Here is a 23928-nt window from a genome sequence, read left to right as displayed (position 1 = left end):
GTGCGATGCATTTACAATATATGTGCTGAGTCTAATCCTTCATGAAGGGAAGAAGGGGCAGACACTCTGCAATAAGTCACTTCTTCTGTGACAGGCACGCTCCCATCCCTTTGTCTCCCTTTGGTGCTGAGTCGATCTCAGAGTTGCCATGCCAACAGATTGGGGGATTCCTAAATCCGATCTAGGCCACTGTACACACATATGCTGCACACGTGCGAATGCATGGGTGCATGTAACTAAATAAACACACACATATGTGCACTTTCCCAGTAAAGAGATAAACTGTCCATCGATAGGTTGTATGTCATGGTGTTCTAATCATGGCAGTGCAGTTTTTAAATCAATGGTTATGTGTGTGCGTTTGTCACTGAAAGAATGTGTGAAGGAGAGCAGATCAAACCCATTTTTGCATCAGCACAACCATGCAAACCTGCAGCATCAGACATCAACCCGGGCAAAAGGCACTGACACACAGAGAAAGAAAAAAATGACTCAGCTCACTGGTGAAATTTGAAAACCTTTGTAGGAATATGTATTTAATTTTTAAACTCTACATACATTCATACATCTCTCAATTAGAGGAGCAGACAGTACGTGTGTAAAATCTGTATGTGTGTTTGTATGTGTGTGTATGAAAGGGTTGCAGGTTGGGGGTTCCAGCTGCCTTCTGCACACCTGCATATTTAATATGTGCTTACAAAATGTGACGGAGACACATAATGATCGACAGGGAGAAAGACACAAATTGAGTGTGTACGCGTGTGTATGTCTGGATGCATAAATGTAGTATAAATGTATGGTTTGTGTCCATAGATCACATATATGAACAATGGATTTCAAAATGTGGTATACATTTTGAAATCCATTGTTCATATTTTGAGATGGATGTCCACTGTCTGGGGAATCTGTAAACATTTCACCAGTAAGTCTTCCTGAAAATATATTTTGCTGTTAGAATCTGCAAAGGTCCCGATTAGAGAACTTTGTTATACCTTGAAGCAGCATGAAAAATCGCATTAACAGCCGCTTTCTGATTACAATGAATATGAATTTACTGACTTGTAAAAAAAATAATTTTCAGGGCCCTCTCTAAGTGGGCCAGTGTGTATGTGAGTGCATCTATGTGTTTATACATTATGCATGAGATGGAGTTGGTCAAGTATGTGTTTGTCTGTGTGCATGAATTATTCCATACATGTGCATGTTAGTATGCCTGCATATGCAACTGCATGTGCATACACACACATACTTCCATATAGAATAACATATACATAAGTGTAACTATGGATGTGTGTCAGGCATGCATGTAACCCTGCAGTTCTGTTTGTGTGTGTATAATTACGTGACTCTGTGTATGTGTGTGTGTGTGTGTGTGTCTGTGTGTGTGTCTGTGTAGTTAGTCGCTGTCGTCTCTCTCCTGGGTCTCAGCCAGGGAGCTCTCATCAATTTTCTCCAGGCTCTCTGCACGCTGGATGCTGAGCTCAGAGAGTGGGATGCTGGGTAATGTAGTCTGTTCAGGGTAGAGCCAGGGCTTGAAGCCAGGGTTGTGTCTCTGCTTCCAATCTAAATACTTCAAACAAGCTTTGTTGATCTTCTTCATCGCCTAAAAAGAACAAAATAGATGAACAACACAGGTTAGACGCCATATCAGTTAATTTTTGAAAGCTTTGTATTGATCATCAACAACTTCAGCGAGCAGAAAGGAGGGGATTGTACCACTTGAGTGCACTGCCAATATTTATTCTTGGCCAAGGCTCAGATAGGGCAGACTGGACTGAACTCAACAGGGATGAAAAATAGTGTGCTGAATTTAAAAAAAACCTTCATTCAATAAGACTATTGCTTTAAAAAGTTCAAACAAGTAGAAAACACTCCACAGACTTCATTATTCACAGGAAAAGCTACACAAATTTTATCCTGATATTTCACCAGAATAGTAAACTTCATTCTTATTGGAAGTGTATTTTTCAGTGCTTTTCTGAGGCTTTTGGTAATAATCTGGTACCCAGCCCAAACAAGTGTCCTTTCTTCGGTCAATAAATTTGAAAGAAGAGCTATTCAATTTGGGATGGTGATTGCAAAAAAAGCTGATTTTACGTGTGTGGACTCTGTGCCTACATATAATTTGTGGCTGGGAGAATTGTCAAACACTTTACATCTGGAGAGACTGAGATTCTATCACGAAGGTAGAGGAGATACGTTTGATAAAACATGGAACCCAGTATTGAATTATCTTAAAAATGTGAGCTCATAGACTATTATAGGCTTTAAGCTATTATATAAAACCTCACAGTGCAAATAAGTATGTGATTTTGTATTTCTCGAATTCATTCATTTTTTGCTACTGTGAAGGCAATTTGGTGTTTCCTGTCATGGTGGGACAAGAAGTACTTGATATTCGAGATGCAAGGCCTTGTGGGAACTCGAACTGTGAATTTAACTTTGATAACACCATGGGATACATGTAAATGAGTGACCTCTGACCTTAGGTCATGTATGAAGGTAGGAAGATAGGGCCGCATTGAGTCTAGCTGAAGAGCCAATGCTGATAAATACAACAGTTATAAGCCGAGTGGTGTATGGGGCTTTGTTGTATTGTAAAAGAGCCATTCCGGATTGTGTGGTGTATGGAATTCGAATGTGCTAATAAAACCTGCTGAACAGAGGATTGTGTGCCTCGAGTTTGTTTCACCCATTAACTTTGTGCAATCTACAAAATTGCCACACTACTTTTAGATGTTTTTGTTTATAGTATCCATCTTAACTATGACCATGGAATATTGTTGTATTCCAAGATGTGCTGTGTTCTGTATGTTATGTGATCTTTGTCAGGTGTTCTTTTTTTTTGTTTTCGTTTGGTTTCTGTTTGTTGTTTTTTCTCTCTCCCTCTCCTATTTTTATTCGTCTCTTTAAAATTACTAAACATATTTTTTTAAAAGATCAAACAAGAAGCGCAGAGAAGCTTAGTGAGTTCACACCCCTATTCCAACCCGTGGTGCTTTGCTACATGTCACCCACTTTGCCCCCCCCCTTTCCTGTCCATATACAGCTGTACTATCAAATGAAAGTCTGCAGTATGTACTATATTTTGAATCATTTAAAAAAAATCCATAAGACCGAGACAGAAAGTTCTTTTCGTATTTATTGTGTTAAAGTCGTCAGCATGGTTATTTTCAGTGGGATTTGTGCGCCTTGCTGTGCTGCTATTTTCTGACTATCATCAAGGGATTCCTCCAACCCCGGGTGCTCTCTGGAGAATCTTTGCCCTATTTCAGACACCATCAAACAGACAAACAAATGCTGGAAACAGTTTGTTCCTGGAATGTGAAGGAGAGGTGTTATATTGAATCCTGCTGCTTTTCTTGGCAAGACCCTCCCTGCGTAGCATTCAAGCCCTAGCATTGGCCAGGCATCCATGCAATCGTGAGACACCAGAACCCAATTTCTTCAGGTCCTATTCCCTGACTAATGGGCTATCCTGACCTTAACCACTCAAGGTTAATGCCTAATCTCAACCAATGCAAGCCAAGGGTCATTGGTCTTGCCAAGAAAAGTACTGAGACTCATAATGAGGTATTGGCGAGATTATAAATTGGTTGTAAAAGTGTCTGTGGATCAACACATCACCAAATACACGACACACTCACACAATCTCTGTTAATCTGCAAATTACTTACGCGAGGAGCAAGGAAGTGGGAAGACTTGTTGACAACCCACTTGGGTAACGAACCTGCAAAGAGAGACACAGAGTGAACAGAGGAAGACGGAGAAGTGTGAGAATGAGAGAGAAAGGGGGATTTAAAGTTTGCTTTATTAGATGTCATGTCATCCAGGATCAAAGTGGAGCTTTGTATTTTAATACTCACTGCAACACACATTTCAGACAAGTGAATAAAGACATTTAACTAAAATGGAAGGAGTCTCTGTCTCTCCTCTGATTTTCTCGACAACCGCTCATCAGAAGGACTTCACAGTCGGTGGATGTATTGCTAAGGACCAAAGGAAGGGCAGTGTTGGTAGGAAAAATGAGTTGCTCATGTGTTGCTCAATCTAGTCTCTTGAGATCAGTTTGAGTTTGAGTTTGATCTCAATTATGTCTCAATTCAATTCTCCTTCATAATAACAGAGACATAATTGAGATCAGGGGCATACAACTATGAGATCTCCTCAGTTTATCCCACTTCTTAAGTATTGCTCAAATGGTTTTCTCAACTCAGCCTTCTTTGTCTTAGTGATGTCTTGTCTCTTTTTAGCTTATCTCTTGCTCCTAAGGGTCCCTTAGGTGAAGTAATACCGAAACAAATGATCACAGAATGATAAGAATATGAGAAGCTCAAACTGATCTCAAGAGATGAGATTGAGCAACACATGAGCAACTAATTTTTCCTATGGGGGAGCTCTTGGGATCTACAGGATATATTTATCAGCAACGCGTTATGTACACACTCTGTAATGTATTGAGATGGGACCCCCGTAAACTGTTACACTGCTAAATCGCATGCTGGGTACAGCTCAATTTTCTTCGCTTGCTACACTACATGCAAGAACAGATGGAGAAAGAAACCGGGAAACATTTCAATTTGTAATGCAACTTTTGGAATAAACACTTTTGTTCCTGAAAAATAGCCTGGTCCCAAATAGCTGGCTGTGAGCAAATTACACGCATACACTTTACATTACTAGCCAGCCAACTATCTCTTGGCAGGTGTAATTCTCAGGGTCCAAAGGAAGCACAGTGTATATATATATATATATATATACATATACATATACATATATACTATATATATATATATATATATATATATACATATATTATTATTATTATTATTTTTTTTTTTTTTTTTAAATGTGATATGGAATTAGACCATATCGTATATATATTGATATAGTTCAAAGTTTTCTCTCTTTATATATGAATGCTGCCTTTACTAGGGTTTTTCATATTTAGTTCTATTGTAATGTTTGTTATTCTTTCCTCATATAAATATATTTATTTCAGAAAAAGATTGGCCTATTTTATTTCATAGGCTATTTTTATTGAAGACATTTTTTTCATGTAAATGTGCACTTTATGGAGCTTTGATTTTTTTTAAAAAAAAGGTACTCCTGTTGTTATACAGTATTTATGTTCACTTAAATAAACAGTTTCAATAAAACTACTTGTTATATTTCATATTTGACTTTGAACATATGCTCTCACTTTGCAAAAAAAATATGGGGATATTATTGTATATCAATATTCAGCCTAAATAAAACGGGATATGACATTTGGTCCATATCGCCCAGCCCTAGTGTGAGGTTGTTTGATGAGCAGTTCTCGAGACAGTTGCAAAAAGCAATAACACAGGCCAAGCAACTGGTCTGCTCCAAACAGACACAATTTAGATGGACACTGCCACATTAGATACAATCAGAACTTTTTCAGTGTGACTGAAGTAAACGAGAATAAGAACCAGATTAATGAATAGAATGAGAAAAGAGAGAGACAGAACGAGGCGGTGAGTGAAATAGACTCTGTCCTTCATATGGTGTTACTATGGCGACTCATTTTGACATAAAGGCAGGGTAATGAATCATTCATTAGAACTTTGAGCACATTGTGCATCTTCTTCTGTTCTTCTTCTATGAGTTTGTCCTTGTGTTTTAGATGTTGGTTGCCCGTGTCTGTGTGTTTGTGTGTGTGTGTGTGTGTGTGTGTGTGTGTGTGTGTGTGTGTGTGTGTGTGTGTTAGTTACCTCTTGGGTCTACCTGGGCCATGTAAGTAAGGGTGCAGTGGTTGGTTGGTCCCTGGCTCTGGATCAAGTAGCCAGTCTGAATGGACACAGCTCGCACCACGTCCTTTTTAGGGGGGTGTTTCTGTAGAGAAAGTACACACACACACACACACATTGTTATCAATAACATTTCTATTCAGTGCATGTATCTACAAAGCTTAAAAAGGATATGGAGCCCTGTAAAATCCTCATTTTATTTTTGGTAGCTCAAGATTTAATTTTTTTATTTAGGGTCAATGAAACACACAACAACAAAAAACTGAGAAATCCCTACTAAAAAATGCCTTTGGCTCTTCGTGTCAAATGGTTGACATACTTTGTGCAGGGTAAGCACTGGGATTCTGTTTTTTTTCTGTGTTGTGTTTTTCTGTTGCCAGTCAATTTGATTTTCTGCTTCACAGTCGTCTTTCTGATGTAAATCCAGTGCACAGTGCTCTGTGAATAACACAGCAGCAAAGGCCCACTATATATATATATATATATATATATATATATATGATTATTATTCATGATGATAAAGTACAGCACTGGTTAGCCTGTGCTAATTGGGACAGGCACACTGCGGAGCACTTCAGAAGCACACAGTGTAGCAGTCAGCTCAAGAACCTTTATGAGAGGAGAACATCAGACAACTCCTTTATTATTTTTCAACTTTTTGAATCATATCTGTGGTGTCTGCACTTCTCTACTAAAAGGCTACATTGTAGGGATTTCTGCTGACAGTAAAAAACATTACATCTGCAGGTTGCTGGGAAATGGGCTACTACATGACAATGTTTGGTGTAATGTAGAGGGGAGGGTTACAGTATTTGAAGCGTTAGTCACCAATGAGGTGTCCCTCTACAATCTGTACACATCCGCCATACCAGGAAACTCCATATCTGACACAATAATCAGTCACTTAGATTATCAACAAGACATTCACTTAACTTTGTGTTATTTGGCTTACTGTTCCCTATCTTAATTTAGCATATTAGCATGCTCATTGTGCTAATTAGTAGGGCTGGGCAATTTATCGATACAAAAAATATATTGATATATGTTTAAATGTGATATGGAATTAGACCGTGTCGGATATATCAATATAGTTTTTAAAAAACCTTTATAAAAATAATTCTACCCTTGCTAGGGTTTGTCATATTTAGTTATTTCGTAATGTTCGCTATTCTTTTCTCATATAAATATATTTATTTCAGAAAAAGATTGGCCTATTTTAGTTCATAGGCTATTCTTCTTTAAGATATTTTTTTTATTTAAATATGCACTTTATGCTCTTTGAGCTTTTTTTTTTTTTTTTAAAAGGCTCTCCTGTTGTTATACAGTATTCATGTTCACTTAAATAAACGGCTTCAATAAAACTACTTATAACATGTCATATTTGGCTTTGACTTTGACTGAACATTTGCTCTCACTTTGCGATAAAATATGGGGATATATATCGTATATCGATATTCAGCCTAAATATATCGGGATATGCCTTTTGGTCCATATCGACCAGCCCAACTAATTAACGTGAAACACAAAGTCCAGCTGAGGCTGACTGGAACGTCATTAGTTGTGAAGGTATTGTTCAAGAATCAAGGAATCACTAAAGCCAGTGGGCTGAATGCCTGTACAAAATTTAATCCATCCAAAAATAGCACTGCCATCCCTGGAGCCATTGTGACTAAAAGAGTGCCTAATAGATCAACTGATGGAGTAGTCATTAGTAGTCATTAGCTGTAGCATTAATATAATCATAAAGGCCTCACTTGCAAGACCAGACAAGAAGTTAGACTTAGACAGTTACGGCAGGTCAGTGGCAGCTGGATCTTAAGGGCAGATTGCTGAAAAATGCTTCGAATGAATGACTGAAAAAGCAGTTGTGATTAATCATGGGAAAGAATGCAGAAATATGGAGTGTAAAATACAGTATAAGTGGTGTTTGAGTTCAGCACTCGACTAAAGTTCCCCTGAAGCTGCACTCCACAAGTCAAGCTCTCAAATTCTAATGATTATACAGAGTGACCTTGGCTAATCAAACACATAGCCAGTCATGCACACACATAACGTCTATTATGTTCGTAACCACTTGTTGATGCAAGAATGCGGAAGGGGCGGCGGAAGTCAACAGCTAAGAGTCATATGAGTGGCCTTATCCTTTTGTAAACATTAGTGAGCGAAAGTGAGAAAGGAAAAGAGACCGGGGGATGGACAGAAAGGCAAAAAAGACAGAAAGAAGGAGAATGAGACAGAGAAGACAGATCGAGAGAGGGACATCTGATACAATTCCTTCGTTAATTGAGTCACTGAGGAATCAGAAAAAGAATAGGAACCTAATTTGACAATTGATTTATCAAATAAGTCATTTTTCTGCTTCCAGCTTCTCATTTGTGAGGATTCTGTGCTTTTCCTTGTCTTGTTTGATAGTTAATTCAATATATTTCAGTTTTAAACTCTTCAGTCAGACATGCTGTTTACAACACTGCAAAATTAGATTTTTCACTATTTTCTGACATTTTAAAAACCAGACAATCAATTAGTCATGAAAATAATCGGCAGATTTAATCCATAATAAAGCTAATGGGTTGTTGCAGCCCTGGAGAGAGCTGATGAGAACAAGCTTTCACACGGGATAGTTCCTCTACTGTTGTTCCTGTTAGACAAGAAAAACAGCCCAAGCAAAGGCTGAGGATTTGGGCCTGATTCCAAACTTAAAGTCACTCATGTGGTCTCTTATCAGTCACTTGTTTTATGGGCATTTGGCATTCAAATCACTCAGGTTCTTAAAAAGCACGACTGGAAGCTGAATGAAAAACACAGTGTTTTCAATTGAATAAAATTAACTACCAGAGACTTAAACTGAAGCAGTGCCAGCACACACTCATCTATCATTCTCACAGGTAAAAGCATCGACGGGCAGGAGGTGTAGGGTTGCTCTCTCTTTGGAAAGGTTCCAAACTGTCTTTACTTCATGAATGCAGTGGTTGTTTTAACTGCATGCAATTAACTGACGTGCAGACAGTTTTGTGTCGCTGCCTTTCCACAAATATTTAAGGATTTCATTTCATGCAGCACAACGCCCTGAAGTTCGCTAAACTGGATCATGTCGGCTCATACAATGTGCACTCATTTCCAAACGGGCCACTTGTTTCACAACGCACCTATGAGCACATATGTACAGAGTTACATAGAGGTGAATAAGCAGGGCCTCAGCTGAGCATGTATAAGTGCTGTACAGTATGTGTGTGTTTACTCACGGCATGTTTGACAGAGTAATTCATGATGATGTAATCTTTCCCCATTGGCAGCCAGGAACGAAGCGTGACGACGTCTCGGTTCTTGAGAGGACTCGGACAATGCCCTGTTAACACGCAAGACAAATCAGATGAACAAAACATTGCACTGTAGATCAATGTGCACTTTGTGTCTCTGTCCTTGCTTCCCTTCACAGCCCCAAATCATATTAGTGACAAATGAATGCTTGTTAACAGCACAAGTTCACACTCAAGTGTGTTACATACATGCGTAGTAACCGACATCCGCGTTGACTGTCAGTTTCCCGATATCAAAAGTCTCAATGACGTTTGTGTCCCATTTCCTTCTGTATTCAATGTCATGGAGCACATCATACATGGTCTCAGCTGACACGTCTTTACACACCATCCGACACTGTGAAAGAGACAGACAGACAGACAGACAGACCTTTAATTTTGAGTAAAAAAAAAATGTACTGGGAAAAAAAACAACAACTACATCAAAGACTACACCATATTTTTTTGAGTTTACTTGCTGGGAGTTGGGGTCAAAGAAAAACACTAGTGCATGGACCCTTTTGGTCCCATGAATGCAGGAATATGGGTAATTATTATACACGGAAACTTTTTTGGCTTCATGTGACTTTCATAGTAATGAACAGGGCCCGTAAATTAAAGCCCCCCCTCAAGAACAAGTTAATTTAAACATACACAGTACGAAGAATACAAATTACTGTGCTTCGATCCTGAATGACAGGTCGCCATGGTAGTAACTTGACAATCATAAGGTAGCCACGTCTTAAGGCTGGGCTATATGGACCAAAAGTCATATCCCAATACATTTAGGCTCAATATTGATATACGATATAAATCCCGATATTTTTATCACAAAGTGAGAGCAAATGTTCAGTCAAAGACAAATATGACATGTCACAAGTAGTTTTATTGAAACCTTTTTTTTAAGTGAATAATAAATAAAAATAAATAAATAAATAATGTAAAACAACAGGAGTCCCTTTTTTGAAAATCAAAGCTCCATAAAGTGCACATTTAAATAAAACATATCTTTAATAAAAATAGATAGAGAGAATAAATATTTATATGAGAAAATAATAATAAACATTACAAAAGAACTAAATATGACAAACCCTAGTAAGGGCAGCATTTATATATAAAGAAATAAAAATGTTTTAACAATAATGATATATGCGATATGGTCCAATTCCATATCACGTTTAAAAATATATTGATATATCTTTTATATATCGCCCAGCCCTACCATGTCTGCCCTCCCTGCTTAATACCTATTATTTACAAAATTAACATAATTCTCTATTCATAGACTTGAAACAAGTGTTTGGAGCCAAAAACTCATTAGGAACATGTTAACTGAGGTAATAGATCAAAGTGAGAAGTGGGGTTATTATCTCAGACTTCTATACAATCTGACTTTTTTTTTTTGCAAACATTGGAAGTCGCCCCTGCTGGCCATTAGAAAGAATGCAGGTTTAAGGCACTTCCGCATTGGCTTCACTTTTCAAACCCGGAGCTCACGTCTACTTCTTCTATTAAGTCTATGTATGCAATTCATGCCTTTAGAACTCTATCCAATGCAAGCTATGGACTAAGAAAATCCATTTGATTTTAATGAAGCCCATAAATTCACAGTATAATACTGTGCTGTTAACACATAACAGCTGCAGTGGTAGGTCTGAAACAAAACTAAACCTTGGCTAACACATCAAAGATGAGAACAAACAACACATATACTTAATCTTATGTGCAAAATAAAAATATACCAAAAAGGATGTGTGTAAATACAAGTGTTGACAGATCCCGCACACACTTGGTTTGGAAGAAACACACACAAACACAACTGGCAACTGACATGTAGCCGACCAGACATGGGATGGTCAGAGAATATCAGTGTCAGAGAGCAGAGAAAGAGAGTGTGTGTGTGAGTGACAGGGAGAGGAATAGAAAATTAGGAGAGAACCAGGAGGCAGGCCACTGACCACAGATGAGTCATTACTAGACCTGAGCGCTTAAATGGAAAACAACACAATCAGCACAGGACAGAGATGCAGCCTGTCAAATGGTCTGTGTGAGTGAAGTGAAAGGGTAGCCGTACACACCCTTGAATCTACTTTTAAAAAAAACCTCCAGATAAATTGTAGGGATATATTTCAAAGCAGAATCTCGTAAAATTGAATTGTACTTGTTGATCTGGAACAAGTATGGTGTCACGGCTTATTAATGAAACCATAGGGACTCTTGCCTATGTCAGCTTTGGAGTGGATGGCACTGTACATTAACCGCATGTAAAGAAAGATCTGCAGCCCTTGAGTAAAGCTGTTACTACAGTTACAATTGCCAGGGGGGATTAGTCTTAATAACAACAACAAAGGACGACAGCGCCATGAAGGAAGAGAAACACAAAAGAGACACAAAGACCAAGTGACAGGCCGAGAGAGAGAAAAACAAAGCAAGAGAAGAAGAGTAAATGAGAAGGAAATGACCGATGGTGCTGGTCTGTCCCAGATGATTTTAACTCCCGTTACAAATCAGTCCAGGAGGGTTAAAACTCAATCTTTTTTCCCTTGTTTCCCTGAGGGCTTTATTTCACAAAATTATCACCAGCTTTATACTGCAGTTCTGCTGTTCAACTCAAAATATGCACTTCACATTTAAAGACAAATCTGAATTTCTCAGTGAGATATGGATTAGGGCTGGGCGATATGGAGCAAAAGTCATATCCCGACATATTTAGGCTGAATATCGATATACGACTTATATCCCGATATTTTTATCGCAAAGTGACAGCAAATGTTCAGTCTAAGCCAAATATGACATGTCACAAGTAGTTTTATTGAAACTGTTTAAGTGAACATAAATACTGTATAACAAAAGGAGTACCTTTTTAAAAAAAAAACCAAAGCTCCATAAAGTGCACATTTAAATTAAAAAATATCTTCAATAATAATAGCCGATGAAATAAAATAGGCCAATCTTTTTCTGAAATGAATATATTTATATGAGAAAATAATAAACATTACAAAAGAACTAAATATGACAAACCCTAAGGGTATATCGATATATCTTTTATATCAAGGCTATCAATACCTAGCCCTAATATGGATATGAAAATTATATCTCTCATATGAAAAAGTGTCAAACTGGAACAAAAACAAGCAGCAGACCAACCAACAGACAGAGAACACACACATTAAGTGAATAGTATTGTCCTGGGACCAGATATCATTATATCTCTCAGCATCCTATTTTGGCTTCCAACCCACTTATTCAAGAGTCAAAATTGGACATGTACAATAATACCGCTGTCTGCACAGTATGTCAGAGCTACGTTTACTTGTTGCTGCCTCTTTAAATCAACTTTATTTATATAGCCCTTAGTCATGGCCACATCTCACAGGGCTCGACACTGTGCAACAAAAGAAATAGAAAGTGCTAAATTGAAATGACATCCCCCAAAACACGGCCCCCTCGCTGGTAACAAGGCGACGTAGATTGGGTCCAAACAGCAGGTAAACACAGACTGATAAAAAAAATACAACAGTGAATGTCTGAACATAGTGCAAGGTCATTATTAGTTCAATCAAATACATCATAGGAGCGAATTTATGGTTCTGTTTAGGAAGTAGGCTGCCACTCATACTGGACAGAAATCGGAAAATATCCAGTAAGACTTCCTGCTTTATTTGAGTGTTTCCATTTCATGCATTTTATATACTTCTACTTAATTTATCTGACAGGAAAAGCTACAATTTGCATGCATTGTTATAGATTAAACTTTCTAACAGTTTACACACAGTGGACACTTTATTAGGTACACCTGTACACTTTGACGCAATCCAATACAACTGTTATGCCATAAAATCTACTTTTAGGATGCCTATTATGTTTAGTTTCTGCTGACATTGTCAAAAGCATAAATTCAATTATATGTTTATTCGTGAGATCATAGATAAAGGTGGGGTTTACCGATGATCTCAGTATACTGAGAGTTCCATTTTTTTGTCCTTTGCATTTGAACACAGCAGGGAGCAGGATATCAGACACTCTGAATATAATGCAGTGCAGGACAACACCATTACCTTCCCTCAAAGCTACAGTATAATTGAACTAACACACTATATGACAGTGTCAACAAAAACTGATAAAATTAGCTGAATTTTGACCAACTATAACATGAAAATGTTACCCTACGCTAGTAACACCTCTGGAAGTTATAATCTGGAAGCTGTTATTCTGCATAATGAGTACTGTAATTAGACCGTATCGCATACATCAATATAGTTTTAAAAAAAATATTTCTTTTTATATAAATGCTGCCCTTACTAGGGTTTGTCATATTTAGTTCTTTTGTAATGTTCGTTATTTTTTTATCATATAAATATATTTATTTATAAAAAGATTGGCCTATTTTATCATCATAGGCTATTTTTATTTAAGATTTTTTTTTTACTTTGAGGTTAAACTACTTTTTAAAAAAAGGGTCCAAGAGGAAGTTATGAAAATGGCAGACACTGTGTTAAAAAATGTGAATGCGATTAGCAAAGTGAAACACAGAGCAGACAAAGCTTGTTCCAAATGGAGAGTAAATCTGGAGTTGGATTTCACCTGTTAGCAAGCACGGCGGTCAGGAGGTGAAAGCTTTTGGTGTCATTGAGCCAGGGAGGAGGGGCCAGGTCTGAATGTTGTGTTTAGAAACCCAATCAGACAAAGCCTACTCGCCTTTAAGTAAAGGATGCAAATAAAGTTTCCAGCATTGTGAGTGAAAAAAACAGGACATGTGGTGCTAACTGACTGTTCAAATGTGATTAGTGATTGTAGAGTCACCTGATACTGATCTGCCTAAACGAATGCAATGTCAGAGAGATGTATGGAAGAGAAAGTTTGTGAGGTGCAGATTAACATTACAGAGGAGCAAAAAGCCTGGAACAGAGAACTAAATCAATATTAAATGCTTGTTTCTGACTCTTTTAACAGACAGTATGAATGGATTTTCAAAATAAAGTGGACATTAACTATGCCAATGCCATGTCTGTTGATGTATCTAAGCAGAGAAAACAGATACTGCAAATATTAAATGTGTTATATCTAGATAAGGCAGCCATGAGCAAATAATGACAGTACAGCAGGATCAGTAAGGCCTAGTATTTGATATCCGTGTGTGTGTGTATGTGTGTGTGTGTGTGTGTGTGTGTGTGTGTGTGTGTGTGTAGACGGATTGGCAGAGGACTTGTCAGTGAGAAAAGACCAGGGAGAATAATGGATGTGTTGTGTCCACAGGCAAACTGAGACAGAAGTAGGAGGAGGAGGAAGAAAAACCAAATGAAAAGGCGACAGAAGAGAACCGTAGGGAGCAAAAGACATACAGGGCAGAATGAAGATATACAGCCAGCCAAGTACACATGTGTGTAATTCTATTATACACTAATTCAGTGAAGTCAACAGATGAAGCAAGGAGACGGAGATAGAGAGAGGCGGGTGAAGGAGAGTTCAGAGAGATAAAGCAGAGACGGAGGCAGACAAGTAGGTACACAAAATAATATCTGGGAGTTTTTCTCCATGCCTGGTCCCACCGCCCACTCAGAACACCCAATGACCTCTGACCCCTACACAGACAACCAGGGCTTGACAATACCAGCACCCTTAAAGTGATACCAATAGAGCCCGTCATTTGATACTTTTTATTTTCTACTTCATTTGATACCAGTCATGTGAATGGAAGCATTCAGTTGTGTGAAATTCCATCAGCACCCCTCCTCATCCAAATGATTTTTACACAAATGCATTACACGCTGAACGGCCAACTCTGTCAAATACAGCATGCTCGACCTTACCACACCACAGACTGTATGGTTCATGGTTCATGGCCACAGACTGTTAACCCTCTATGGGACGCATTATGATGCCAGTTAGGTCAATAATGTTTGGAGTGGGGTTTTTTTGTCTTAAAATAGACTAAATAAACATAATCTGAAGAAATTTTATCATTCATTTTTTTTTACAGTTTTTGGGGTTTGTTGCACGTAGGCAACATTGTACCATAACAGTGCACAAGTGAAAAAAAAAAAAGTTTAAATTAATTATTTAATAAACATGTGTAAAAGATTCAGTAGCTTCAACAGGGTAAATGCATAACATTTTAAATTTAAAGGAAGTTTTTTAACTGGTTTCTCGTCTGAATGTTGCCTGTAGGCAACATTGTACCATTCAACCAACGACCCATTGAAATGAATGTCTTGAACAGTCTCAGTGTATGAAACTATCAAAAATGAAGGTTTTCTCACCTATCAGTAGAAATATATTTTTTTCTGGATGGAAAAGGGTCAGGAAATGACATTTTGGAGGTCATGTGACAAATTAAAGCATTGCTAGTGGTTCCCTATACTCTTCCCTCTTTTTTAAGTATTGCATCACTCAAAAACATGCATTGTAGAAATTTGAAAGGCCAAAAATGGGTATGTTGCCTGAGTGCAACACCGTACCATAGAGGGTTAAAAAAAAGGCCTACACAAGAACAAGAAACCCGAACTCAGAGTCTCAAGTCTCTACTTGAGTCATTTTGTGTGTGTTTTTTAGTCAGTTTACATTTATTTGTAGTTGTTTTGTGTCTTTTTGTAGTCTTTTGGATAATTGTTTGTCGGTATGTGTATATGTTGATCATTTTGTGTCTATTTTCGGTCATTAAGCAGCTCTTTGTGATCATTTTTAATCTCTATAGTCGCTTTTTGTGCCCGGTAGGCCCGTTTAGTAATCCATCCATGGTTGCTGCCATCAAAACTATACAAAAGGCCTGATACCTACATCAATTGTTTGGTCAATATACTTTTGTCTGACCAAATCCTCATTGGTGTTCGTTGGTGTTGCTTTAATAAGGCTGTCTGTCCACCAGTGCATATTTTCCCAGCTCAAAGAATCTGGAAACACCCAGCTGGGAGCTGATTGAACAGCTGTGTGACAGTGTTGAGTGGCAGCATTTTACCAAAAGTTGAACATTTTTCAACTTTTGGCAACAAGAAATATAGACAAAACCTGCAGCGGTCAGTACAGAATAGATGCTGAGTGCATCACCATGCTGGCGTTAATATGGTGGCAGGGTGTAAATATGTGATGCTTAAAAAAAACTTTTCCTAGGAAATACAGTCATGGAAAAAATGTTTAGACCCCCTTTTTTCCCCTCAATTTCATGTTCATTTTAATACCTATACACACTTATGAGCAGCATGATCCCTACACCTACCACCTACTGTATATACACCACTGTCATTAACCGAATTTCATGAAAGTAAAGAGGAATAAATAAACATGTGACATGTCAGAATTTGCATGAAGTGAATAGCAGATTGACACTGTGTGTTTGTGTGTGTGTGTGTGTGTGTGTGTGTTTCAGTGCCGGGCTTTCCTGTGTGTCAGCGGGGCAGAAAGCAAACCCAGGAGTCTCCAGTATTTGTGTGTCGGCATATGGATGTGTGTGTGTGTGTGTGTGTGTGTGTGTGTGTGTGTGTGTGTGTGTGTGTGTGTGTGTGTGTCTGTGTGTGTGTGGCGGAGAGGCCGTCTGACAGTTTGTCAAACTATGGGAGTAAACAAAAACCACCTACACAATAACACACACCTACACGTTGTGCATTGTGTCTGGAGTCATGTGCTGACAGATGACACGATCTTGATGGTTACAGCTGTGATTACAGTGTGATACGAGAGTCACTATTGATGAATACGGCAGTGGCAATGATTCCAACGATAATGGGGTTGATGATAATTAGACGACTAATGATAATGATGATTGCCAGCCTGTTTTCCCTCTCACTCTCTAATTTGGATATATCACTCTTTCTGTATTGCTATTAATGCTATGGCGAAGAGGGGAACAGGAAGAGTGAAGAGAGTCTCAACACATTAATCATTCGACATGCATCCGCAAAGATGCATGCTTTTATTTTGTCTATAAATAGAAGTGCTGTATCTGTGGCATCAGTGTTTGCCCCTACTCTTACCCTTACACACACACACACACACACACACACACACCTATGAGCAGCATGATCCCTACACCTACTGTATATACAGTCAACTGTCATTAACTTAATTAACTTTCATTAAAGTAAAGAGGAATAAATAAACATGTGACATGTCAGAGTTTGCATGAAGTGAATGGCAGATTGACACTGTGTGTGTGTGTGTGTGTGTGTGTGTGTGTGTGTGTGTGTGTGTGTGTGTGTGTGTGTGTGTAAGAGATAAAGTCAAGTCAATAAAGAGGGGATAGAGAATGATGCAAAATAAAGCTCCTGTAACTGTCACATTTACATAAAGACAGAGTGGCAGGTAGAGATAGGAGCCCCCATTCAAACTCAAAATGTGTCTCTGTGTGCACTTTCTACTTCTCTGTGTTTGCAGAGCTGTCCTGAGGAAACACACCTGTCCATGCCCTCTGCACACACACACAAACACACCCAGCTGCATTTATATCACTTTAGAGGACATTCACTAACATTCGTTTCCTGGGGAATTACCTCTATTTGCTGCGCTCCAAATCGCAAATTTCTTACTTTTAACAATAAAAAAAATAATAATACCATTATTTATATAGCACCTTTAAAAACAGTGTTCACAAAGTGCTTTGACAGAACAAGCATGAATAAAAATCATGCAAAAATAGGAAACTAACAATGAAGAAAAAAAATACCACACAAGTTAAAAAAGTTAAAGTTAAAAAATCATGTGAATGCAAGTCTGTAAAAATGTGTTTTAAGAAGTGACTTAAAAGAATTCACTGATTCAGAGAGCCTTAGGTCCTCAGGAAGGACATTCCACAGTCGAGGGGCCTTGATGGCAAAAGCCCTATCACCTTAAGTTTTGAGCCCCGACTTTGGAACAGCCAGAAGGGACCCACCCGAGGGCCTTAGGCTGCGGGCTGGCTCATAAGGGGTCAATATCTCTGAAATGTAACTTGGAGCCAGCCCCTGACGTGCTTTAAAAGTGCTCAGTAAAATCTTAAAATCAATTCTAAAACGAACAGGGTGCAGGTGAGGAGAAGCTAAAATCGAAGTAATGTGCTGTCGTCTGTTAAAACCAGCAAGTATGTACGCAGCTGCCCTTACAAAGTATGTACTGTTGCATATAGAATGCATACAATTGGGACATTAGAGGTGGACAGAGGCATCATTTTCTGTATGTGTAACGAACAAAATGATCCATCACCATATTCGGATAGAAGACCGGGGGTGGGCTCCAAAGCATCAACTTGATTTAATATTAGCGTGTTATTCATTACAAGGTATATTTCAACATATATCATATCATTTCAGGAAACAAAATGGCCGGTGCTTAGATATTTCAGTTTGGGCTTTTTTTCCCAGAATAATAACAAGCAACTCTGGATCAAAAAAATATCTGTTTACATCACATTATTTGTGCTTTGCCAAAAAACATTAGGAGTTGGGTACATCCCTATGTGACATACATATGGGGTTGTGGGTAAGAATCTTCTCCTGCTCACACATGACGTACCCTGAGGAATCACACATGCAGATGAGGCCAATTTACACAATCCTGATTGGACCGTTCACCATAAACACAAACAAACACAGATACAGTAGATAGAGGGGGGGTTGGGAAACCCCCCCTGCAGTTGTGGCTCTAGCACTCCCCTACCCCACACAGACCCACACCCATGCAGGCACACACACTACTTTACTTAACAAAGTAAACACCTGGTGGTTCGCTCACACTCCCCAGACCCGGATACAGCAGCAGGAAAGCACACACACATTCACACATTTACACAGAGGACAAATTATTGTAATTGATTATCTTTTATGTCAGGTCAGATCAGAAAGTACTGGACAGCACTGGATAAGTGGAAGCAACTGCCAAAAAACTGACAGCTGTGAAGCAAAAGTCGTCTCAAAGTGAGAGTGACAAGAGATTTTGAGCCACTTAAGCACTAAATTGCCAGCCAGTCAGTCTGGTTTGAGGCTGAGCGGAGACTGTAGTGTGCACTTGTAAAGGGAACTGCAAGGACAACAGTGATATAATGATTTTTATTTTTATTTTTAGGGTCACCCTTGACTCAGAGACAGATCACAATACATCATGTCTTACTCAGCACTTATCTTACTTCAAATAATTAAGATAAGATAAGACTTTATTTAGTGGGGAAATGTAGTTGTCACAGCAGCTTAGGTACAGGCACATAGATATAGAAGTCAGAATAATATTAATTAATGTTATAAAGACCTTTCTTAGTTAAACAATTGAGCTTAAAGTTGTGTTTAATGTGTGAAAATTCAACGTACTTCTATTAACTATGTTTTTTTCCCAAATGTGCATTGAAGGCAGTCTTAATGAGTTTTTTCCCCCCGGGTTTCTGTCCCATAACACTAACAAAGGATTATTAATGACTGTGGTTAAATATAATGGGTTAGTTGGTACACAGCAGTTTTTCTGTGGCTTAAAGTGACACCGGTGTCCTGATGACGCCTTCACATCGACGCCAAGACAAACATTCACAGTTGAGACAAACTGCCACGACTCTTATTTGACTAGATAACAAAGTTTGCTCATCAAGTACTTTCACATGCCTGTCACGTCATCACCTTACCTAAACAATAACCAGGAACTGCTACATTTAATTGCCGACTGCAACCTGTGTTACTGCATATCAAAATAGGGTTGGGCAAGATCTTTTATCTCATCTTTTACTCATTCTATTTATAACTTCAGTGCAAAATGTACATAACAGTTTCAATTAGGGGGTAAAAATGTAACATACATACATAATGTTTTTTCTGAGAAATTTGATTTAGTATGTGCTTTTTATCATTTCAGGTGACATAATTGTATATCATGATATAAGATTTCATTGAAAGACGACAAATTATCATGTTGAATTGTCACCCAGCCCTATAATAAACTGTGCACACATGCAGTTCCAGGGCTGGTTAATTATTTCATTGATTAGACACCTAAAAATAACACACATATTACATTTAGGAAACTGAGAAATGCAGAAAAAACTTAAACTTCAGGAGACATAAGTACTGAATAAAAAAAACACAGTTCATAACTGAACTATTTCTGTAAATTGACTCCCAGTAAATTGCCGGCTCTTTTTTTAGCTTGAGTCAGTTCTATTGTTTATTGTATTATTTCAGCTTTTGTTCACTTTTCTGTGAAACTGTATGCAAAAACCAACTCCACCGAAGTCAGAAGTTGGCTGACATGTTACACTCAACACTGCCAAATATGCTTTTTGGGTAGAGACTTGAAAATAGATTCACTGGCAGAGGATAAAGGTGTCTCAGGAGAATTAAACCTGTCTCATGATTCTCTCACTTTTCTATAGTACTGGGGATTACTCACAGTATCAGGCATAAAGTCCCCAACACTGTACACGTTTATAAATAGATGAGTGAATCTAACACAGGATGTGTCCACTAAACAGTGTCATAAAAAAGTTACACACTGCAGGCTTTATAGTTGCACTGTTATATTGTGACTATTATTAAACTCATTTGTTCCTGTAGTTACTAAATAAATAAATAAATGCACTAAGCTATTAGTGGGTTGGAGAAGCCTCTGCAACTACCATGCAGCAGAAAAGCAGCAGTTAAAGCACGTCAGCAGTTTGAATCATATGGGAATTTAGCGAAAGCACATGGCTGCCAACTGGATTATACATCAGACTCTTTTTCCCCTTACACAGACAGTAAGTAGGCCTGTACAGATCAGATTTATACTTCTACACAGAATGTAAAAGGTATCAAAGCATTTTTTTTTAATACCACGTGTTTAAAACAATATAATATCCACATCTTAGTATTGATGGTACAAAACCTACATCAGATCTACAATCTGATTTTCAACCCAAGACTGCACAGGTTACACAATGGGGTCGAAAAATCAACTTTTTCTGTATCAGCACTTGGGCTGGGCGATATATCGATATAAAAAAATATATCAATATATTTTCAAATGTGATATGGAATCCGACCATATCGCATATATCGATATAGTTAAAAAATGTTTCTTTCTTTATATATAAATGCTGCCCTTACTAGGGTTTGTCATATTTAGTTGTTTTGTATTTTTTTGTAATTTCAGGCTATTGTTATTTAAGATTTTTATTAATTTACTTGATTTTAAAAAAGGTTCTTGTGTTGTTATACAGTATTTATGTTCACTTAAATAAACAGTTTCAATAAAACTACTTGTGATATGTCATATTTGGCTTTGACTTTGACTGAACATTTTCTCTCACTCTGCGATAAAAATATCAGGATATATATCGTATATTGATATTCAGTCTAAATATATCGGGATATGACTTTTGGTCCATATTGCCCAGCCCTAATCAGATCTAAAATCTGATTTTCAACCCAAGACTGCACATGTTAAACAATAGGGTAGAAAAATCAAAATTACTATTATTTTTTTATTTATTTCTTGTGCCGATTACTTTTCGATTACGATCAAAAGATATCGAGTAGACTATTTTTCCATTCCTTTTACTGTATCGAAGTTTCTTCTGGCATATGACAACCCAATTGACGTGTACCATCTCGTGTTTCATATCTGCCTAGTTCAGGTAGTCTCACCTTAATTTTGTGGATGGACTTCCCCTCCTCCAGAGCCTGGGTCCACACCGTGATGCCCCCCTTGTTGTGGTTCGTACTCCAGCCTTCCTCGCACAGACACTCCGCCTTGAAGCTGGCGAACGCCCGGTCGTCCGGGATGGTCACAGTCTGTCCAGACATGGCTCACAGGTTTGGGGGGTAGGGGGCTGGGAGAAGAGAAGGGGGGCTCCTGTTGTCCACTGAGGAGACACGGTGATCAGCGGGGAAATGAAGTGAAGGCAGAGACCAAACCACTCTTGTCCTCTTCTGTGGGAATAACTTGTCTAATTCAATTTCCTCCTTGCAAGAAGCTTTGGTAGGCTGCACCGCGTCTTGTGATGATCACTGTGGTGTGTATGTGTGTGTGTGTATGTGTGTGCGCGTTCAGGGAGGTGCAACAACCGCAGTCCACCCCGCACAAACTAATCAAACACAAGTGTAGAAGCAGAGCCTCATACAGGTGAGAGCACACGGAAATAAGGCGAAGAAATGTCCAAAAATAAAGACGGATTAATCAAAATGTGCCTTTTAGTTGATCACGGTGGTTGAATAAGTTTCAGTCCGGTTCAGCAATCCTCAGAAACAGCCGCTCCTCAGACAAACCATATGTTTCTGTTTCCGCTTGTCTCTCTACGTCTCCCTCTTTACCAGTCCTCTCTTCTGTGTCTGTCTCTCTTCCCCTCTTTCTCAAGTGTAGTCTTCCGTGAGCTTATAATCATTTGCAGGGGCTCTCCATCGCTGCGTTGCTGCTGTGGCAGGTGGTGGAGGAGATGCGGTGAGAAATAGGAGGAAGAGGAGGAGGTGGACCAGGGAGAGGAGGAGAAATCAGGCTGAACAGGCAGGCGACGCAGGGACGGCTTCAATAGAAACGCCTCCCTCTGCTGCATTCAGGTGCTCCCCGAAAATCTCCCAGCTCTGCCTTAAAAGATGTTTTATTTTTCATTTGTAAAGTTACAGCTGAAAGAAAACTTTCATTCGACATTAGACGCATGATCTATGCCTATATATTTTTTTGATGGAGTTGATTCTCGTTTATTTAAAAGACACAATATTTAAAATATATTGAAAAAAAAATGCGATTTCTTGTGCTTGTCTATAAGATTATTTATACAGACTATGACTATTACCATCATCCTAAACTGGTCAAAATCTGTTTTCTACAGGTACCTGTACAATTAATCGTTTTAGTGAGATGTTATTAATATGATTGATCAAATGTTGTCAAAGAAACTACCACTCGATCCTAAACTTTTTATTGTGGATATAGGCCTTTATCCTACCAACCCACATATACAATGCAAATAGGTGTATGCATCTCCTGTAGAGTCATGGAAAAAAATATTAGACCACCCTTGTTTTCTTCAATTTCTTGTTCATTTTAATGCCTGGTACAACTAAAGGTAGATTTGCTTGGACAAATATAATGATAATAACAAAAAATAGCTGATAAGAGTTTAATTTAAGAGCTGATATCTAGCCATTTTCCATGGTTTTCTAAATAATGATTTTGGATTATCATCAAGAGAACCATGGAAAATGGCATTAAAATAAACAAGAAATTGAAGGGGAAAATGGTCATTTTTTTTTTTTTTACATGACTGTGTATTACTAGTTGTGCAGTGATTGGACAGTTTTCATATTCCCGATAGTTTTTGAACGCAACCCGCGCTATCAGACTTACACGCGCACCTTTTTGCTAACTAGTTAGTTCACGGAGCAGCGGGGGCGCGCCTGGCTCCTCTTGGCTGACGTGTAAAAAGTATTTGAGAGTCTTCTTTACCTTTCTGTCACTGAGGAGTTTCAACAAGCTGTAATCTCACACACTGAGAACAATAGAGAACCATTAGATTTAATGTAATGTTTCACTCCGTATCTGTGATACTCCCTCACTCTGTTTGTCAGTCTCTATTTTTCACTGTCTGTCATATTATATTCTTGCTCTCCCTCCTTTCATCTTGGAGTGTGTAAGCCCATTATCAGCCTCCTTCACTCAGTTTGATCTGTGGGTGTTTTCACGACATGACACAAAACATTATTAAAAGCATAGGCAAGAATCCTTGGCTTTTTTACTTTTTATTCTTTTATTTCCTTTTTTAACTCTAACTCTGTTTGTAGATTGAGTTTTAATTACTATGTTATTGTTTTAATGTTGTTGTTTTTTTAGTATTTTATTGTTTTTATCTATATTTGTGTATGATTTTTATTGTATTTTAATAACTGTATAGCACTTTGGTCAGCTGAGGTTGTTTTTAAATGTGCTCTATAAATAAA

General features: G+C 38.2%; 1 protein-coding gene across 1 annotated transcript; it reads right to left on the bottom strand.

Moving 5' to 3' along the window:
* Nucleotides 1-885: 885 nt before the first annotated feature.
* stard10 (StAR-related lipid transfer (START) domain containing 10) lies at nt 886-22463 on the bottom strand. Its single transcript, XM_059332078.1, has 6 exons — nt 21640-22463; nt 9281-9428; nt 9017-9120; nt 5739-5859; nt 3678-3730; nt 886-1603 (listed from the first exon to the last, which is right to left on the bottom strand). The coding sequence occupies exons 1-6, from the start codon at nt 21796-21798 to the stop codon at nt 1397-1399; spliced, it is 792 nt and encodes a 263-aa protein (XP_059188061.1). The 5' UTR covers nt 21799-22463; the 3' UTR covers nt 886-1396.
* Between the last annotated feature and the right edge of the window lie 1465 nt (nt 22464-23928).

Source organism: Centropristis striata, chromosome 4 (genome assembly GCF_030273125.1).
Source record: "Centropristis striata isolate RG_2023a ecotype Rhode Island chromosome 4, C.striata_1.0, whole genome shotgun sequence".
In the NCBI taxonomy this organism is placed as follows: Eukaryota; Metazoa; Chordata; class Actinopteri; order Perciformes; family Serranidae; genus Centropristis; species Centropristis striata.
The sequence above is the reverse complement of the archived record's forward strand: the minus strand, read 5'-3'. Positions and strand labels throughout refer to the sequence as shown.

Bases quoted from the DNA above. Each gene is read 5' to 3' on its own strand.
- stard10 (XM_059332078.1), bottom strand. From the start codon at position 21,798: ATGTCTGGACAGACTGTGACCATCCCGGACGACCGGGCGTTCGCCAGC. The intron at 9,429-21,639 runs GTGAGACTACCT...TCTCTTTCACAG, and splicing joins AGTCCATCCACAAAATTAAG to TGTCGGATGGTGTGTAAAGA. The intron at 3,731-5,738 runs GTAACTAACACA...CTCTCTTTGCAG, and splicing joins GGCCCAGGTAGACCCAAGAG to GTTCGTTACCCAAGTGGGTT.